Source organism: Tachyglossus aculeatus, chromosome 14 (assembly GCF_015852505.1).
Source record: "Tachyglossus aculeatus isolate mTacAcu1 chromosome 14, mTacAcu1.pri, whole genome shotgun sequence".
In the NCBI taxonomy this organism is placed as follows: Eukaryota; Metazoa; Chordata; class Mammalia; order Monotremata; family Tachyglossidae; genus Tachyglossus; species Tachyglossus aculeatus.
In genome coordinates this window covers 35,112,254-35,134,272 of record NC_052079.1, presented here as the reverse complement: position 1 = coordinate 35,134,272, position 22,019 = coordinate 35,112,254, and the positions used below count along the sequence as shown (strand labels likewise).

Below are 22,019 nucleotides of genomic sequence, written 5' to 3'. Positions count from 1 at the left end.
TGTAATACATGATATAAAGATGTGTACATAAGTGCTGCGGAGCTTAGGGTGAAGTGGCTATCAGATGCCCAGATATCCAAGTGCATAGATGACACAGAAGGGAGAGCATTTTATTCCTATGGAGAGAAAACAAATTGCACAAATGTTGTTCTACGACAAAGCAGTTATATTCTTGCAGAACCCCACGTTAAGGACTGTCATTGTTGCCAACTTGTACTTCCCAAGTGCTTAGTACAGTACTCTGCACACAGTAAGCGCTCAATAAATATGATTGCTTGATTGATTGTTTTACTTAAGGTGTCTGTTGCCCTGCGTACAACCATCACTTTGGTCACTGTACCGAATCCAGCCAAACTTCCGCACGTGGAAGTACGTCCTGTAATCTCGCCATCACGCTCTAGCCAAAATGCATAATGAAAAGACGTGTTTTGGGAGAACTGAGTGTAATTTCACCTTAGTCCTTGTTATGGAGTTTGTGTTTCTGGTCTTTGTGCATCGGTGAATTATTTCTTCACAGATTACAAAGTTACAAATATTGTAAACTGAATTTATTCATAGTTTTTACTGTTATGTTGTAGCCAGTATGTGAATTAATATTAGAGCAGAGCTCTAGAACTCTTAGCAGTTCCAAAAGTTTTCCAAAAGACACTGTCTTTGGAAACGCGATTTCTAAAAAAAAAACAAACATAAAAAGTTGGATTAAAAATTTAAAAACATACCAGTGCTTCATTGGCAGCGTGGCTCAGTGGAAGGAGCCTGGGCTTTGGAGTCAGAGGTCATGGGTTCAAATCCCATCTCTGCCACTTGTCAGCTGTGTGACTTTGGGCAAGTCACTTCACTTCTCTGTGCCTCGGTTCCTCATCTGTAAAATGGGGATGAAGACTGTGAGTCCCTGTGGGACGACTTGATCACCTTGTAACGTCCCCAGTGCTTAGAACAGTGCTTTGCACATGGGAAGCGCTTACTTCCCAAGTGCTTAGTACATTGCTCTGCATGCAGTAAGTGCTCAATAAATACGATTGAATTAATGACATCATCATTATTATTATTATTATTGACCCAGTCCTATTATTCAATCATATTTATTGAGTGCTTACTGTGTGCAGAGCACTGTACCAAGCGCTATTGCCTGAAATTATTTTTACTTTTCTTCAAGTAGTGGTGGTTTCTATATAAAAATACATTTGTTATTCAAATGTGTAGTACAGTGGTAGGTTTCAGTGTAACTTGAAGCCTGGGCCCTCATCTACAGTAGATGGCAGTAGATAAAAGAGAATGAAATAGTGTCTGCTATATATATATTCATTCATTCAATCGTACTTATTGAGCGCTTACTGTGTGCCGAGCACTGTACTAAGCGCTTGGGAAGTACAAGTTGGCAGCTATATATAGAGACGGTCCCTACCCAACAGCGGGCTCCCAGTCTAGAAGGGGGAGACGGATGGCAAAATAAAACATGTAGACGGGTGTCAGAATCGTCAGAACAAATAAAATTATAGCTAAACGCACACTGTACTAAGCGCTTGGGAAGCACAATTCAACAACAGATAGAGACGATCCCTGCCCACAACGGGCTCACGGTCATTTGGGGAACGTTCTTCGAAAATGCTCTTCTGAAAATAATGGTATTAACTGAGTGCTCTGCACCGGACTAAGCGGTTGTGTGAGTCCTTGCCTGTTTTCTTCTGTTGCAAACAGTAATAACTGTACTTTTCAAGTGCTTAGTCCAGTGCTCTGAGCACAGTGAGTGCTCAATAAATACGACCTGCTCGGACACACGCTTAGAGTACGGGACCAAGGGCTTAGTTTGGCAAGAAATTTTGTTTTGAAGCAGCGTGGCTCAGTGGAAAGAGCCCAGGCTTTGGAGTCAGAGGTCGTGGGTTCAAATCCCGGCTCTGCCAATTGTCAGCTGGGTGACTTTGGGCAAGTCACTTCCCTTCTCCGGACCTCAGTTTCCTCATCCATCAAATGGGGATGAAGACTGTGAGCCCCCCGTGGGACAACCTGATAATAATGGTGGTATTTGTTAAGCACTTACTATGTGCAAAGCACTGTTCTAAGTGCTGGGTATCTCCCCTTTAGAAACAGGAGAGATGACCTGCCTTCCAGTTTCTGTCTTTCCTCCAGTCCCCACCTTCTGATCGGACTGGAAAGGCAGATCATCATCAATCGTATTTATTGAGCACTTACTATGTGCAGAGCACTGTACTAAGCGCTTGGGAAGTACAAATTGGCAACATATAGAGACAGTCCCTACCCAACAGTGGGCTCACAGTCTAAAAGGCAGATGCGCTGACTGCTAAAGGAGAGGGGAATGAAGACCCCCCCCCACACCCCCAGACTAAGCCTGATTTTTAGGTTTCAGGCCCAACCCACCTTGTTGGTCTGGTCAGTTTAGATCTTAATAATAGTAATGGCATTTATTAAGAGCTTACTATGTGCAAAGCACTGTTCTAAGCACTGGGGAGGTTACAAGGTGATCGGGTTGTCCCACGGGGTCTCACAGTCTTAATCCCTATTTTCCAGATGAGGGAATTGAGGCCCAGAGAAGTGAAGTGACTTGCCCAAAGTCACACAGCTGACAATTGGCGGAGCCGGGATTTGAACCCATGACCTCTGACTCCAAAGCCCGGGCTCTTTCCACTGAGCCACGGGGAGCCCATTGTTGAGTAGGGACCGTCTCTATATGTTGCCAACTTGTACTTCCCAAGCGCTTAGTACAGTGCTCTGCACACAGTAAGCGCTCAATAAATACGATTGATTATCTTGGAACGGAGAAGCTGGCATGGACTGACCCCCACATACCAGAGGACCTGGGTCCTAACCTCGGCTCCGTCACATACCCACTGTGTGACCTTGGGCAAGTCACTTAGCTTCTCTGTGACTCAGTTCCCTCATCCGCAGAATGGGGATTCAATACCTATTCTCCTTCCTACTTAGTCATTCAATCATTCAATCATATTTATTGAGCATTTACTGTGTGCAGAGCACTGTACACTTAGACTGTAAGCTCCCTGTGGGACATGATTATCTTCTACTACAGCGCTTAGTATGGTGCTTGACACATAGTAACCACTTATCTAATACCATTATTATTATTATTATTGTTATTACATTCCCACTTAGATCCTGCTAGCTCGAATAGGCTAGAGTTCTGGGCAAGCATAGCAGGACTGTGCCACCACACGAGGGAAAATCCCTGTATAGAGACGGATATCTAGCAAATATTTTTATTGCTTAGAAAACCATAAGTATGTTTCATCTACTTAAAAAAAATCCAGAGTAACTGTGTTAGTCAGTGATTTTAGATAATAATAATAATGGCATTTATTAAGTGTTTACTATGTGCAAAGCACTGTTCTAAATGCTGGGGAGGTTACAAGGTGAGCCCGTTCTTGGGTAGGGACCATCTCCATATGTTGCCAACTTGTACTTCCCAAGCGCTTAGTACAGTGCTCTGCACACAGTAAGCGCTCAATAAATACGATGGAATGAATGAAAGGTGATCAGGTTGTCCCACGTGGGGCTCACAATCTTAATCCCCATTTTCCAGATGAGGTAACTGAGGCACAGAGAAGTTAAGCGACTTGCCCAAAGTCACGCAGCTGACAAGTGACGGAGCTGGGATTTGAACCCATGACCTCTGACTCCAAAGCCCGGGCTCTTTCCACTGACCCACGCTGCTTCTGATGGGTATTCATTCTATACTCAGCTCTGCCATAACACATATATGCCCAACATGCTTTGATTAATTTTTTAGGAAATTAATCAATCTTTATAATCTCTATAATAATAATAATTATGGTATTTGTTAAGTAGTTACTATGTACCAGGCACTATACTAAGCGCTGGGGTAGATTCAAACGAATCAGGTTGGACACAGTCCCTGTTCTACACGAGGCTCACAGTCTCAATCCCCATTTTCCAGATGAGGGGACTGAGGCACAGAGAAATGGTGCCCAAGGTCACTCAGTAGACAGGTGGAGGAGCTGGGATTAGAACTCATGACCATCTGATTTCCAGGCCTGCACTCTATCCATTAGGCCATGCTGTTTCTGCATATAATAATAATGATAATAATAATAATAATAATAATAATGATAATAATGGCATTTGTTAAGCACTTACTATGTGCCAAGCATTGTTCCAAGCGCTGGGGGGGATACAAGGTGATCAAGTTGTCCGACGTGGGGCTCAGTCTTAATCCCCATTTTACAGATGAGGTAACTGAGGCTCAGAGAAGTTAAGTGACTTGCCCAAGGTCACACAGCAGACATGTGGCGGAGCCGGGATTCGAACCCATGACCTCTGACTCACTGAGCCACGACTTCATGATCTGGATGTCCTGGTTTTTGTAAAACATATTAAATAAACACAGTGGATTTTTTTTCCTACCTGTTTAAATTGATGTCTCTTCCTTTTTTTTTCTTTTTAGATTGATCCAAAGCTTGAAGTGCGAAATTTGCAAAATACCGAACTCCCTATTGTGAATATTTGCTCCTTGGCGCCTTCTGGTTCAGTGGTAAGTTAACTGTGGTTTGAGACTATTGCCAGACATCGTTATTTCTTTTTTTTATAAAAACACAAAATGTCGGCCCAGTTTTATGAAATGAATATTATTTGTAGCCCTCCTAGAAAAAAGTTTTACTGGAAACTTAGTAGGGGGGAAGCGTATCTTTTTTTTAGCCACCAGAGGGAGCAATATTAGTGTTAATAATAATAATAATAATAATAATAATAATGGCATTTATTAAGCACTTACTATGTGCAAAGCACTGTTCTAAGCGTTGGGGTGGTTACAAGGTGATCAGGTTGTCCCAAGGGGGCTCACAGTCTTAATCCCCATTTTACAGATGAGGTAACTAAGGCCCAGAAAAGTTAAGTGACTTGCCCAAAGTCACACTGCTGACAAGTGGCGGGGCCGGGATTTGAACCCATGACCTCTGACTCCAAAGCCCATGCTCTTCCCATTGAGCCACGCTGTTAAACAACTTTAATATTTATAACAGTTAATGTGCAGAATACTTCACTGCTGCCGACTTAGGTGCCCGCATTGTGGCTTATTACCAAATATTCTGATACAACTTTATTGATTTTAATGACCTCTAGAAGGTGCCTGCCTCATCTCTGTTTCCTCCCTAACCACTCTGGGGACGCTTCGTTCCCAATCAATCATTTTTCTCTTATTTTTATCCCCAAGAGAGGAAGCAGCATTTCATTAGGTGCCATTCCAGTCACAAATTGCATATATATGGGCTCCAAATCAATTAGACTGCCCGAACGAAACGTGGAGCTCCTGTGCACATACTTATCATAAACTACCTGTGTACGGGAATGTTGAATTGTACCCTTTTAGCGTTATCTGGGTGGGGATTGAGTCAAATTGTCCATTCTTAATTGAGACCAACCACTGGTGTATAGCAGCCGGTAAACAGTTTCTTGACCTCTCTCAGGGATTGTATAATCTGTGTGAGATAAGAAATAAAGAATGCTGATATTAGCATGCTCCTTAGGAAGGCCAGGCAGGTAAAAACGTCTGTGGTCCAATAAAGTTGCATGTTTGTTGACAAAGCTGCTTTGCTTTTTAACTTTTAATCGATCACAGTGCATATTTTATTAATGAATGAGAAACCAATAAAAATGAAATCCTTAAGGAGCCTAACATGCTTCTTATTTCACCTCCCTCTTAAGGCGGCTTTTCTCCTGCTCCCCTAGTAAACACTTTCTGATACTTCTAAAGGAAAATGTACTTTTTGTGTAATCAAAAATGGGATGTGATACTTCGGGTGATAATGTGCAGGCGAATCTAATTACACAGAAGCATATGGGAGACCAACAAGGGCAGTGTTTAAAATGGCTTTTTGGAGAACAAAAGTGGTTTACTCAGAAATGGATTTCATCAAGGTAAGGTAAAAAGGGATAGCCATTCAGAACTTAATTTCTGTTAGATTTTTTTCTCTAGTTTGTCCCCGGTACTACGGAGACCAAGAAGTGGTTCAATGTAATTTTCTCTGACCTGGTTTAATACTATTTCAAGGTATTCTTTTCGGGTTTATCTCTTTTCTGCCCAAGCAGACTTGATTGCTGTTCTCTTTATTAACCAATCAACAGCATATTTGGAGCATTACTGCGGGCAGAGCACCATATGAAGTGCTTGGGCTTATTAAGGCTTTAAAGATGGGGGGAGTGGTGTTCTGGTGAATATGGTAGGCGAGGCAGTAACAAGGATGTGGGAAAGGGGTTGTCAGTGAGATAGAGGAGACTGGGGTACAGTGAGCAAACTAACTCTAGAGGAGCTAGGTTTATGGGCTGGGCTGAAGTAGGAGAGCAGCAAGATTAGGTAGGAGGAGGCAAGCTGAGTGCTTTAAAGCCAATGGTAAGGAGTTTCTGTTTGGGCAACCACTGGAGGTTCTTGTGGAGTGAGAACGTATGGACTGAACTTTTTTTTAGAACTTTTTTTTAATCCCAAAAGTCACAACGTAATATTTTATAATCTGTATTTAGCAAAGCAATCTAAAGAATATTTCTTCAAAATTGGTTCTGGCAGTAAGAAGTTGTTTTCTAAAGGGAGGAGATGTAAGAATGAAGTAGAAATAAGTACTATTTCATATTTTGAAAATATTGCCTTCTCAAATTCATTTAACCTTACGCACGATTGTAGATCAAGTACAGCGTATCAAAAATAGCTTTCTGTTGTTCATTCACTCAGTTTCATTTGAGCAAGTTGATTGTGGTATTGTAGTAATCATTGATCTAACAACATCATTTCATATTGAAACATATACTATCATGGATTTTGATTCCTTCTAATTTCTAATACCACTCAAATAGCTTAAGCAGCGTTTCCCCCTTGTTTTTTCACAACTGTTGACAAAAATATTGAACTAGGTAAGGTAGTGTAATTGGTATTTGATTTTTAGGATTTGGTAGCATGATTAGCATATCATAGCAATTTTCCTATTCACATGCATAGCACTGCAAACCAAATGTATCCAGTGAACATAATTAGCCAAGCAAAATTGATATTTTCCTGGGGACATTCCTTACTTGTGGTTGGACTTTTATCAGGGGAACTGTGGCAGTCCCCTTCATCCTATTAGAATTAATAATGACAAAGTCAAACTATATTTTAGATAAAACTTTTCCATTACAGATTCTTTTGTAAGTTTTGGAACTACCCAAAATGAGAATGAACCATCCTTAGATATGTTTGTATTTCTTAACTCTATACTAAAACTATTCTCATCAAGAACAGTTAATGGTACTAATTGTACAGCTACCCTGGTTTAAATTACACAGACTGTAAAAGTGAGATCTATGGAATCATTTAATGTGGGAAAAGTTAATTTTAATAACTATAAAATGAAGGATGATATTTAAATAAAAGGTACTAAATCTGTTGAGCTGTGTATTCAATTTCTACCGTGAACTGGTGAATTTTAATCTTCAGAGACTTTCAATTGGAAATCAGTTCTAAGTCCAGGGACCAAAGGTTATTTCTAAATGAAAGTATTTTGAAATTCTTGGGTGAAAGCCTTCTACAGAAATGCAAGTATTTTAGTACTTTCAATATTGTGTATTGTGAATAACCATATTCCAATATATTTCCCTCTTGCATAGATGGTAAGCTCTATATGGGACCTGATTTTCTTGTATCCATCCCAGAGCTTAGTCAGCACTTGGCATATAGTGCTTGACACAATTATTATTATTATTATATAATGGGGTAGATACAAGACAATCGGGTTGACACAGTCCCTGTCCTGCATAGGGCTCAGAGTTTTAATCCACATTGTACAAATGAGGGAAGTGAGGCACGAAGTTAAGTGACTTGCCCAAGGTCACACAGCAGCCAAGTGGCGGAGCTGGGATTAGAACCCATGACCTTCTGACTTTCCGGCCCATGGTCTATCCACTATACCATGCTGCATCTCTGCAGATGAGAAAGCTGGAGTAAAGTGACTTACCCAAAGTCATACAGGGATGAAGTTGGGTATAGAATCCTGATCTCCTGACACCTAGCCCACACTGCAGGGGGAACAGGGTGAGATGGTGAGATGGATGGTTAAGATGTTAAATATGATAAAGATAGCTGTCTCGCAATATAAGCCTTAGCAACTCGTTTATTTTAACCACTTCAGTGACATTTTTCAGTTTGTCTTTCCCATTAAATTGTAAAACCCCTGTAGATAAAGAGTGTGCGTCACTTTGTTATTCTGCTCTTTGCAGGCATCTTTTACAGTGTACCTCCATCATCTGGACGCCCAGTAAATGCTCTTCTGCTATTGTTTCTTAATGGTATTTGCTAAGTGCTTACTCTATGCCGGGCCCCATATTAAACGCTGTGGTAGGTACAACACATGGGGCTCTCAGTCTTATTCCCTGTTTTACCGATGAGGTAATTGAGGCTGTGAGAAGTGAATTGACTTGCCCGAGGTCACACAGCAGATACGTGGCAGAGCCATTCATTCATTCAATCGTGTTTATTGAGCGCTTACTGTGTGCAGAGCACTGTACTAAGCGCTTGGGAAGTACAAGTTGGCACCACATAGAGACGGTCCCTACCCAACAGTGGGCTCACAGCCAGAATGAGAACCCAGCTCTTCCGACACCCAGGCCCCCACTCTAGGCCACGCTGCTTCTTGTAGTAGTAATAGTACTACGTCTACTACTCCTAAGAAGACACGAGACCAGGATGGGAAAACTGAGAAGGGCTAGCTAGAGCTATTCCACCATGGAATAGTCCTTCATGGACCAGACTTTTCCTTAGCCTAGGAGGTCTATATCAGGTTAACAAAAGCCCGCCCAGAAAACCCCAAGCCGAATCCCCCCGTTTCTCTGTTTCAGAGGCAGCTGCGGCTGCTGCTGAACTGGGAGGGATTCGGCCCCAACGGAGAGTTCCCGAATTCTCTGCTGGGGACTGCTGCGGTCGGTGGGGTTCGCTCAGTGCCTTATTATTGGATAAAAAAGGAAACTTCTGGAGGTTATTAGTTATTCTGGAGGAATATTCTGGAATATTCTGGAAACTTCTGGAATATTCTGGAAACTTCTGGAGGTTATTAGTCACGCAGAAGTGACCCTGAGCCATGTGATGGGCATGTTTGAGAGCCTTCCACATGCAGAGTCCTGATGTTGGTGTTGCAGGGCTGTTCTGGGCACTTGGGGTTGGCAATTTAGCAGCCCGCCTCTCTGCTTGTCCTTTTAGACCGTGAGCCCACTGTTGGGTTGGGACCGTCTCTATACGTTGCCAACTTGTACTTCCCAAGCGCTTAGTACAGCGCTCTGCACACAGTAAGCGCTCAATAAATACGATTGATTGATTGATTGCTTGTTGTGACGGGTTCTGGGCCCTGCCGGCCCACTCAGGAGCTGAGTCGAGAGCTTGACAGCCCCAGAGAGTAAAAGATAAAGCTGGATTCTGGATTTGGACTCTGGGTCTTAGTAAAGATTCTATTTTTTGCCGCTGTGAGTTGGCACCCATAGCTATGCACTTCCAAAGTATTGCAGCTGCTGCACATCCAGTTGCACGGCTAGCAGCAGAGGCCAAACCATAGTCTGGTGCGTTTGGGCTCAGTGCCAGATAATCTGGGGGAGTATTGGAGGGTGCTTAGCTAGGGATGCTTAGAGTAGATCCTAACTTATAGTTCCTTTTTCTCCCATGGCGGAAAAACATGAACTAAAGTTGCCTTGACACGTATTATTTAGATTTTTTTTTTTTGAGATACCAGCCGTTTGCTGTTGATTTTAATTTTGCAAAGATGTAGTCTCGTTCTGTTAGGGGAAGGCTAATTTTCAGCGAGCTGTTCCTGTGGTTGCGTTGCCCAAGGAATTGTAATTTATTGACAAAATAAATCTATAGACAAAACGCAAACTTGAAAATACAAAGAGAATATTTGAGTAGATGTTGTGGCAACAGGATATCCTGGTTACTAGACAACATTGCGTAACTAATTCAGGACTGTCCTGGGCCTCAACTGCTTATGTAAGCAGAGATTTGGAAAGATTTAATTGAAAGAACACAGTGTTTAGGAACTGAAACGTCCCCAAACTGAGATAGCTATTCCTGAAAATAAATGTGAAAGCTTTTTTGCTCATTAATGTCTTCAAATGTTCCCAGCTTTCCTTCACACATGTAACTGTTTTCCCATTAAAGTCAAAGTTATTTGATTTGCAAGTCTGAACACGTCAGAATTTCATGTTTGCCACTGAAGAAAATGGCTCTCAATTTAGACGTGTAGTCAATGCTGATAGAACACACTTTTTCATGCTTCGATTAGGCTGGAACGCAATGCCGCAGTTAGGGAACGTTCTTCTAAAAATGCTCCTTTCTGGCTATAACGCAATACGGTGTCGGAAGATAGGATTGTGTAGCATCAGGCGTGGCTCAGTGGAAAGAGCACGGGCTTTGGAGTCAGAGGTCATGGGTTCGAATCCGGGCTCCACCACATATCTGCTGTGTGACCTTGGGCAAGTAACTTAACTTCTCTGAGCCTGTTACCTCATCTGTAAAACGGGGATTAAGACTGTGAGCCCCATGTGGGACAACCTGATCACCTTGTATCCCTCTCCAGTGCTTAGAAAAGTGCTTTGCACATAGTAAGCGCTTAACAAATGCCATCATCATTATTATTATTATTATTATCAGGCATGATGGGTAGTACAGTGTGAGCTTTCCTTAACCTGTGATTCTGCAAGAACATAACCCCCGCATTAAAGGAGAAACGGGTACAGCGTGTTCTTTCTACCATTCACAAAAATAATTACTTGTATAGTACTGTTCAGTTTGTCATTTCCGTTGGATGAGTAATATTTCTGGGAAGTGTGAAAGTAGATGTGCTCCTCACCACAATGTCCACTTAGTAAACCAGAAGTTCCCAAACTTGTTTTATTGCTTATCCCTGGGAAGGCCAACTGGGAGGCAGGGAGGGAGGTAGAGAGAGAGCACAGGATGGGGCTGCGTTGCCTCCATGAGGCAGGTCGGCAAATCTTCTTTCCAGTCCAGGAATGTGGCTAAGAGTTTGAACATTTGTCAAGAGGTGGGAGGCAGAGAAGTAGAGAATAAGACATGAGAGAAACACTAAACCCTGAGACCCAGCGCAGGGAAAGAGCTGATACAAAGACGCGTCACTCCTACCTGCCTCAGACCCTCTCTGCCCCTTCTCCCCTCCCTCCCCCACTCCCTGGTCTCCATTTTCTGCTCTTCCTCCCTCTGGGACCCCCACTTCTCCCAGTTTGCTGTATTGATTTCTTCAAAGCACCATTTTGCTTCTGGGGGAGGCCTGGTTTTGACGCTAGTTCTGCATCTTGGGGTTGAGCCAGGCGAAGCTCTCTGTCTGTTGTTAGGAGACATCTGGAGAGGTGTCCAAGTGCCCTGCAAATTTCCCCTTCAGTGAAGGGTTGTCAGTTGTCTGTCACACCTGGTAAAAAAGCTAGGTAATAACCTAGTTTATTAAGTGCCCCTTGTCCATGTTCCTGCCCCCACCCCACGATTCCTTAAGTCTTCGTCCTTCCAATGAGTCAATCACTGGTGTTGATTGAGCAGTTAACTGTGTGCAGAGCACCGTACTAAGCGCTTGGGAGAGTACAGTATACAGAGTTGGTGGGCTCATTCCCTGCGCAGTTGTTCATGCTCATATTTATTTTAAGAGCAACTTGTACTTCCCGAGCGCTTAGTACAGTGCCCTGCACACAGTAAGTGCTCAATAAATACGATTGAATGAATGAATGAAAAGAGGGGTGGGGAATACCTGCTCTGGCAGCTGGAAGGACATTGGTGGGCTTCTTCAGGTTTCAAGCTGGAGACCCCAAGCAGCAGGATGAAGCTGCCCAATGGGCTGGAGTTCCACTCTCTCCCTTCACAATCCCCATGTATTAGGCCTTGGTCCCATCCCCTCAAGCCCCGATCCCGGCTTCCCACAGCTTCAGTCTCCTCTTTGCCCACAAATGGAGTGAATGGAGTTTGTTTTCCTATTCTTCTGGTTGGTCTCCACAGTCCACGAATGAATGTTCAACGTGGAACTGACACCCCTCCCTAACACCTCTCCCTCTCTCCTGCCACCCCCAATATGGCAGGGCTTAGGGACGGGAGCTACCAGCGACTGCCCACTGCCTATCTATCCTGAGCCAGCAGAGTTTTCCCTTTGTGCCTCCTCCCCTTCCTCCGCCCTCTAATCAATCAATCAATCAATCGTATTTATTGAGCGCTTACGGCATGCAGAGCACTGTACTAAGCACTTGGGAAGTACAAGTTGGCAACACATAGAGGCGGTCCCTACCCAACAGTGGGCTCTAACAGGGTCGATTAGGAAATCTTGATGGAACAAAGCTCTGATTAAAACGATAATCACTTGTAAAAATCCATGGAGGGGCAACAAAAGCAAATGCCAGCTATGCCCATCGCCTAGTTAAAGGGACAACTGCACTGCTGAGGAACCTAGGCCGAGGTTGGGGCCCACTGATCCAGCCTCAGCTGCCACACAACTGTGCGTCCATTGTGATCATCAGCAACTGATGGTCAGGGAAGATGAGAAATCCGCTAATAGGGGTCACACCCTTCCCGATGAATGGCGGTGGGAAATGGGATAACTTTGCTCCCCATTCTCCTTTGGCTGAGTTTGCATGTTCAGTGTTCACCTCCTAAACTATGAGAAGGTATACGGCCGTTGGTTTAGGACAATAATTAGAATTAATTAAAAATAGTGGGGTTTTTTTTACATTGCTCTTAATTTGCTGACTTTGCTAAGGTAAATAGGATTTGAAAGAATGAAGCATCCTGATGTTAGTGACGCTGTTGATTGTAGTTCACCCTTACACTAGTCCAGTTCTCAAGGGATAGTCCACATGCAGAAGAGTTTGAATGTAGCTGCTAATTTTACTATCCAATCAATGGGTTAAGACAATTTTTTTGTTAAGAAATGATACATATTCAGCTCCTTCTTCCCCTTTGTCCTGGGAACCGTTTGTTACATTCAGCTGGAAGAGAGAAGTTATGCTTCAGTTGCCCTTTGAAATGTGTTAATTCTGTTATTTCACAATCATCTTGACCAGAACAAGACTTGCGGCCATATTCATGGGTACTGCATTACCGGCGCCAAGGAGGGATAGTTACACTAGCTTGTCCCCAAATCTACCGAACTGAACTGAATAAATACGCTAATAAAAACAACTGAGAACTAAGGAAATAAATCTAGGAAGCATTGGAGAAAGAATGCATTTTATTCAAGTTTCTATTCTCTTGGAAATACGCATCTTTCATATTCGTAATGTTGTGGGTTTAATGCCTATAGTCATTTGGAGTTGTATAAAAAATGTGAAAAGCTTCCAGGTCTTAACTCTTGAAGTCATTACAAAATGACGCATGCTACGTTTCCAGTCACTGTAAGAGGCCTGCAGCAGATTTTTTTTTTTAAATTGTTTGCTTATTGCTCCAAAGAAAGCTTGGTTATTCTAAAGGAATACAAGAAAAATGGGAAAGCTAGCAATAAGGGAAACATTAATTCAATCTAAATGGCCCATTCCTTGTCCAGGAATAAGAACATGCCTCATAATTGCTATTTAAAATGGCAGTAGTGTGGATTGTAGGTTTGGGGGCAACAAATTAAAAACTAATAGAGGCCATATGTAGTATTTCTATGCCTCGTGTGCTTTACGAAGTTAACATCACTATAACTTTCACTTTCTCTTCTGTTCCTAATTCAGTTGTCATGTTGAGTGTTTACTGGGTGCAAGGCACTGTACCAAGCGCTTGGTATAGAAAGCATTTTAAAGGTTTTTGAATAGAAAACTGCTACTAATCAAATGCAGTATCTTTTTTCAGCAGGCTACTTCCTTAAGGTTGTCTAAAGATGCAGATTCACAGTGAAACGTTTTCAAACATAGAGCAAATTTCTGAATGGGATTCATAGTCCTGTAACTCGTGGGCCAGATGGAGTAATTTCATTTGAGGGTTTCCTTTAGAAAAAAAAAGAGTATTTCTGGGAACCGGGGGCGTGGAGTTCCAGGTATTATTTCAGCCTTTCGACTTCCTGAGATACTGTACTATGACCTCGGGTCTGCCGCAGTCATAATTTCACTGCACCGGGAATCTAAATTGCATCCAAAGTTCTCACAGCTGATACTGAGGCATGTGGAAAATGCCCGACAGCTCTCAACCCACACACATCCAGGAACAACTGGTTCCTTCCTCTTCCTGTGGAAGAGGTACATCCTCTGAGCGGAGAAGAAATGTACCCTAAGGAATTCAGAAACAGCAGGGAGCTTTTCACACAGGAAATTGCTCATAGAGCAACTCACAGAAAAGTGCTTCTGTCACTTGGACTGTCAGCCCATAATGAGCTTCCTGCTCACCCCATGGTGATTTACAGCTGATCTAAATGCCTTTTGGGTGACTTTGAGTTTCATGGAAAATACAGAACTTACCATTCAGCAGCTCGGTAAATCTACAACCACCCTGTTTTGAATTTTTTTGATTCTGCCTGCAAAAGTGCTGGTTGGGCTTTACTCATATTTAGCTTTGACGTGCAGTGTTTATACCAAGTGGCAGTGGCAAGCTCGTTTTTATCATTTGAAGTATGTGAATTATCAGGGAGGTCGTTGGGTTTTATGATAATGCAATGCAAAGCTCAGAGAGAGGAAAAAAGTTAAATGGTTTTAGTGAGACTAGCTGTTAAGGCTGAGATGTTGCCCTCGGTTATAGTTCTAGCAAACAGCAGAGACACATTCTGCATGCACAGAGAAAGCCAGTTATTAGTGTAGTATGTTATATGCTATCACCATATACGTTGCAGGATATAGAAATGTCAACTAAGGGGCTGTTTTGGAAAAAAAATACATTTTAAAGCATGAATCGGCTGAAGAAGTACAGAACAAGTATCTAGTGTAGAAGTATATATTTTCACACCTAAGCAGACTTTTCTTTCTTTTTTGTTACTGGGCTGTAATATACCCTATGCTGAAGATAGTCTACACAATGCAGTTCTTGAAGTTGTGCTTATTTGTCAATGATATTTTCAATTACTGCAGGAGGCTAACAGACTTTGACTGCAAAAACCATTTAGTTTCGTTGTAACTATTGTTTTAGAAGTGGTTAGATTTAAGAGGTGGGGACACGTGCTAGTCATTCATTGTTTTTCAGAAAGATGAAAACTAAGCAGCCTTTTGTGACACGCCAGTTAGGTCACTAGTCTCTAGGGACTCCGTAGATTACCCCTCAGTAGATTCTGATGGGCCGAAAGCTTAAAATTGTGTGGAAGTTTATGTTGGCGTACACCAATTCAAAACTTCGGTCAGAAAATGCATTTATTCCACGTATTTGTCTATGCTGGGTTTTAATATTTCATCATTCCTGATGTGTCGGTCTCCAGTCCCCTCTCCCACTAATACTGTTAAAATATGACATCCACAAGGGACAGCGAACTGTGTGTGATTCCCAGAACTGTGTATTCTCTCCCTATGCTTAGTACAGTGCTCTCCACACAGTAAAGTGTTCAATAAATATTATTATTACTCCCTCTGCACCCATTTTTTTAAAAATTCCATCTGCTTCACCTTCATGCACCAAACATTAGTACGCATTCTTTGTTCCTCTTGGCTTCTCCCACCCCAGGTAGGGCTCTGATCTTTCTCGCCATGACTCCTTCCTCACACCCTCCTCCTTCAGATCTTCAAAGTCCTTTTGAATTGCATCACTTCTAGAAGTCCTTCCCCAATTAGTAATAATAATAATAATAATGGCATTTGTTAAGTGCTTACTATATGCAAAGCACTGTTCTAAGTACTGGGGGGATACAAGGGGATGACATTGTTCCACGTGGGGCTCACAGTCTTATTCCCCATTTTACAGATGAGGTAACAGGCTCAGAGAAGTTAAGTGACTTGCCCAAGATCACACAGCAGACATGTTGGGGAGATGGAATTAGAACCCATAACCTTTGACTCCCAAACCCGTGCTCTTTCCACTGAGCCATACTGCTTCTCTAATTCTAATTCTCTAATTTCTCTTCTCTTTAGATCATTTACCCCGTCAGCAGCACTTCTATGCCCTTCTGCATCACCCTGACTTGCTGTCTTTGTTCTTTCCCCTTCCTAGACCCAAAGCACATATTTACATATCTGTAATTTTTTTAATATTAATATCTCTCCCCCCTCCATGCTGTAAGCTCACTGTGGGCGGGAATCGTGTCGGTTTATTATTGTATCGTACTCTCCCAAGCTGTTAGTACAGTCTTCTGCACACGGTAAGCGCTCAATAAATACAATTGAATGAATGAATGTGCCAGATACGCACACTTGCACTCCTCTGTAGAATTAGTGTATATACCATTATCCATTTCCCCTACGGTTTAAGCAGTGTCCTATATATTCATTTTTCTTTTCTCAATTCTCTGTAAATTGGTGTTTTCTCTCCCTTGATAGACTTTAAGCACATCATTCGTGTCTTTTAACTCAGGTGAGCTCCTTATGGGCAGGGACCCTGACTCTTCTGTATTGTAGTCTCCCAAGTGCTTAGTTCAATGCTCTGCACACAGAAAGCACTCAATACATACTATTGATTGAGTGTATTCTCCCATGCAGTTAATACAGAATTCTGCCCATTGTAGGAGCTCAATAAATACCATTGCTTGGGATCTGGCCAGGATGAACAGGTCCTTTCATAATCAATTTAGCTTTTCCTCCCCCTTAACTGTGATCCTCTGTAAAGTGGAGTAACCAAAGATGTTGAAAATACATACCATGTGCAGCATGTAGCCTCTTGGAAAGAGCACAGGCATGGGAGTCAGGAGGCCTGAATTCTGATTCCAGCTCTGCCACTTACCTGCTGTGGAAACTTGGGCAAGTCACATAACTTCCCTCAGCTGCAAAATGGGAATTTAATGCCCCTTACCTCTCCTACTTAAACTGTGAGTCCCAGCGCTTAGAACAGTGTCCAGCGCTTAGAACAGTGCTTTGCACATAGTAAGTGCTTAATAAATGCCATCATTATTATTATTATTATTATTGTTATTATTATGTGGGACCTGGTTATCTTCTAACTACCTCTGATTCAGGTGGCCTGTGAGTTGTTCAGAAAGTTCACAAGCACATTGCACTGCTATTCCTTATAATAATAATAGTAATAACGATGGCATTTGTTAAGCACTTACTATGTGCAAAGCACTGTTCTTAGCACTGTGGGGGGATACAAGGTGATCAGGTTGTCCCGCGTGGGGTTCACAGTCATCATCCCCATTTTACAGATGAGGTAACTGAGGCTCTAAAAAGTTAAGTGACTTGCCCAAGGTCACACAGCAGACATCTGGCGGAGCTGGGATTCGAACCCATGACTTATGCTGCTTCTAACTGCATACAAAGTATACAAAGCTGCAAGAGTTAAGCAAAGGTTTTTTGCCTATCCTACTGCATTTCTGTCCACTGCATTTCTCCTGATTTTTGTAGTTATTTCTCTTAGTGATATGTCTTGTAGAATAGACACCCTTCATCGTGATTTGTCTGTTACATACTTTGAGATTTTGAATTACAGCATGACTTTTCCATGATATTATGCAATTTACCTATCTAAAACCGATTAATGAAGCATCTAGGCATTTTCTATCTTTGTAAGCATTAAAACCCAGCAAAAATCATTTCATTGTTCCAGTTAAATATGTGACAGGTTTAAAGCAAAATTTCAAGAATCATTTCTAACATAATCCATTCAATCATGCTGTTTTCCCAAGACCACCTGCTGCCCTATAAATTTCAGCTGGGCCTCAGGGAGTTGTGTTCAGTTTGTTTCAGTACCAAGGAACATACAGTTCTAGCCAAACTTTTGTGTGTTTGGGATGTAAATCCAGCCTGGAATTCCCCAGGAGAGTAGTATTCCCAAAGGTTTGGGGCTGATTCTGAATCATCCCTGGATCCCCAAATCTGGGAAAGCTAGGTTAGCTGCTGGCACCTTGGCACTTCAGACTGCATTTGGGCTTGGGACGATCATGAGGTGGTGGTGGGGGGGGTCTAGGCTAGTCAGGGGTGGGGTGGATTGCCCAAGGATGTAGACCCTGAATGATCCAGAGTGCCCAAAATGATGGCTTGTTTTGCCTTGATATGCGTCCCTGGGATTTAAGTGGAACTGGGAATATCGTTAGCCAGAAAAAATGAGCATCGTTGCTTTGGACTTTCCCCGTGAGTCAGTAAAAATCCCTTTCTTTCTCAAAATGAAGAAACGGTTCCAGAGCTGACTAGGAGCCTCAGAACATCTTCCGTTTGTGGGTACCAGGCGTTGTATTATTAGGTAATTTTATCATTGTTTTCTCCAGCTTGGGTCACCGTGGTCTTGGTTCCTCTTCAGCAGTTGCCCTCTGAGGTGCTCCTCCGTCATACATTAGGCCAAATTTAGTGGGCTTTGTTTCTTTTAGTGTCTTTATGTTGGGTTTCATTTTTTAGATGTCAGTGATTTTAGAATACAAGCTACTGGGAGGCAGGGATCAGGATTTTTCCTCTACAAGTGGGCTCCCCCAACTAAACCCACATTTATTCTACTCCCTCTCCCTTCTGCAGCATCTATGTCCTTGGATCTGTACCCTACTATAAGCACTTGCTGCTGTTCACCTCACCCTGAGCCCCACAGCATTAAGCGCTTAGTACAGTGCTCTGCACACACTGAATTTACGTACCTATTGGTAATTTATTTTAATGTCCGTCTCCCCCTCTGGACTGTAAGCTCCTTGGGGACAGGGAGCGTGTCTATCCACTCTGTTGTATTGTGTACTCTCCCAAGCACTTAAGTACAGTGCTCTGCACTCAGTATGCACTCAATATATGCCATCAATTGATGACTTTGGAATTTTTTTCTGTAAAGCACCCTATGCATCGAAGTACTTTAAAAGGGCATTTATTAACTCTAGATGTTTACTTCTATGGAGATTAACATGTTTTAAACTACAATTTAGAACCACAAACAGTTTTTCAGTCTGGAAAACTAATAGCGTACAATAGTGAACAAATTATCCATCTATGAAACAATGTGTGAGAGGTTTTGTTAAGAATCTCTTATTTAATTTCATGTATTTGTAAGGCCTTGATGCTGCTGTTTCCTCTTCCAGGCATTGTTTGAAAAGCGATAGGGATGTCAGGGAAGACAAGCATTTCTGATACCAATGCCTTAGCACAAGAGACATTTCCGATGAATGAGAATTCACTAAAAGGACTAGTTTGCCATTGAAGGTTAATCATGTCTTATTTAGAAATGGCGTAAATATTTTTATTGACATTCACTCAAAAGCAGTTTAAATGGGACATTTTTCTTTTCAAATTCTTTTTTTAACTCAGAAGAAAATGCTTTCATTGCTAGGATGAGATATTTTAGGTAGATCTTGAAATGCTGTTTACTCAATAAATGTATTGGTTTTATGTAAATTCATATATATACATATATATAATTTGAGGGAAATAAAAGGCATGAAATATAGATCCCAAGGTACATATTATTATTTTTAGTTTTAACCGCAGGCATTTTGATATTCTTCCAGGCAGTTGTGATGGAAAGTTTGGAACTATCATGTGTTTGGGCTGCTGTTTTGTTCATCCTTCTTTTTACTACCTAGTGTTGTGTTTCCTGTCTTTTCTTTCCTTGAACGTGGGTTTTACACTAAAGAAATAAGCTTGAAAGTCAAAGCAAACTTAAAAAAAAAAAACAAGCAAAAACAAAACCCTGGAAATGACAGCAGAATTGAACTCTTGTAAACCCAGGTTTTATGGTAATCCAGAAATTATCAGTCTGTGGACCGTGCCAAATGACTGGGGGTTGCAGTAGTGGGACAGGAAGATGGAGAGGCAGAAGCTTAGTGAAAGAGGTGATCTGAGAGCAAGAGAAGAAGAGGCAGGAGAACTGATGATAGACCCTAAAAATCTCTATTTGGGCCACCTTGCTGTTTCTCCCCCTGGCCAGCTCTTTTTGACCCAGGTTTGTGTCTTCCAACTCTACTGTGTGTAATAATAATAATTATAGAATTTATTAAGCGCTATGTGCTAGAAACTGTTCTAAGAGCTGGGGTAGATACAAGTTAATCAAGCCTGACATAGTCCCCCATACTACATGGAACTCACAATCCAAGTAGGAGGGAAACAGATATTGACTCCCCATTTTACAGTTGAGGTGACTGAGACACAGAGAAGTGAAGTGACTTGATCAAGGTCACACAAAAGACAATTGGCAGAGGCAAGATTAGAACCCAGGTCCTCTGACTCCCAGGCGCATGCTTTATTTACTGTGCCATGCTGCTTCTCTGCCATTGTCTTGCTATGTGACTTTGGAATAGTCTGCTAATCTCTTAAAACCTCAGTTTCCTCGTCTGTAAAGTGGGGATAAGATACCTTCTCTCTCTTCCCCTTAGATTGGAAAAACCAGGGACTCTGTCCAAACAGATGATCATGTGTTGGCATTGTGTTGGCACACATTACTCAATACATTGCAAAGTTATTATAACCTGTTTATTATAAACTGGAAATGTGGTCTGTAAATTTCCTTCCCATTATAGGCGATTGTGAAATTAAAAAGATTTTGTAGGGTTTTGTTTTGTTGTCAAAAACAACTCTTGGGCTGAAAAACCGCACTTACGGTTCCAATGAGCCCTTCTACCCCAAGGCTCTTCCTCATCTCAGCCAGAGGAGTTTGTGTGTGGCTTTAAACTGTCATATCAAAGTGGATTAGGGGCCCTGCAACTAAAATATTGCTTTCCCCTTCCACCCCCAACCACCAACCTGTTCTGGTACAATGGGGTTCTCTTCAAATATATAGAGGGAGGGAGGGAAACAGATTACCTTGGAGCTGGCTTGGTGAAGGAGGTCTCTTTCTTGCTACCTCAAGAAGCAATAGCTAAAAATCTGGATGATGGGGAGAATCCTCTAGGCTGTAAGCATGTTGTGAGCAGAGAATGTGCCTGTTTATTGTTACATTGTACTCTCCCATCCGCTTAGTACAGTGCTCTCCACACAGTAAGTGTTCAATAAATACAATTGAATGAATTCAGGAATAATTCAGTGGATGGATCCATTGGGTGACTTAACAAATACCTTCATTATTGTTAAGCGCTTACTATGTGTCAAGCACTGTTCTAAGCGCTTGGGGAGATACAAGGTTATCAGGTTGTCCCAGGTGAGGTTCACAGTCTTAATCCCCATTTTACAGATAAGGTAATTGAGGCATAGAGAAGTTAAGTGATTTACGCAAAGTCACGCAGCTAACTAGTGGCGGAGCTAGGATTGGAACTCACGACCTCGGACTCCCAAGCCCGTGCTCTTTCAACTAAGCCACGCTGCTTCTCAAGCTACCCAGTTCCATTTCTTTTATAATAACGTCAGCCACGATATGGCACTCTTCACTGAACCATTGATCTTTTCTCATTCATTCATTCATTCACCATTTCACATTGGGAAACCGCACTGTTCATTTCAGGATAAAGTTTAACAGTATTTCAATCAAGACTGAGTCCTGGTTGGAATAATGGCCCGGTCCAGTATCAATTCTATGACTCTGAAGTGATTGAATGAAATGTGTGCATAAGGAGAGTAAAGTAATTATCCATAAGTTTGTGTGATTGCAAATAGTGGGAATTACTTTAGTGGTGTTGGACTTCCTCTTTTTTGGAGCTTCCTGCTTGCTGCTATTTTCAGATAAATTGAACACTGGCCTATATTGCATTCCTTTCTTTCGGATTATTATTTTTAGCTGTTGGTGTCTGTGAAAGTATTTTCGTAATTTATGAAAGTGTTTGAATGTTATCCTTCCTGAGCGGTTATATTTAGCGCTACTTGGTGGGGAATTTCTCACCTTTTGGAAAATCAGAGCCTTTAATGACTTTGACCCTTGCCTCTTTCTCCTGTGTTATTTTGCTGATTAAAAAAAAAAACCTAAATCCATTTCAGCCTAATCTTTCTCTCCACTTAGGATAAGTGAAAAAAGATATGTTCTAGATAGCTTTTTGCCAATTGTACCAATATCTTATTTTTCAGTCTTTGTAATGTATTTCTTCTGCCTGCTTGTA

The 22,019-nt window shown here is 41.9% G+C and overlaps 1 protein-coding gene across 1 annotated transcript in view; it reads left to right on the top strand.

The window, feature by feature from the left end:
• POC1B (POC1 centriolar protein B) overlaps positions 1-22,019 on the top strand; it is a 61,681-nt gene that overhangs the window by 31,799 nt on the left and 7,863 nt on the right. Inside the window, exon 10 of the mRNA XM_038756010.1 lies at positions 4,436-4,522. Within this exon, the coding sequence (XP_038611938.1) occupies positions 4,436-4,522 (87 nt within the window). The remainder of the gene's footprint in view (positions 1-4,435; positions 4,523-22,019) is intronic.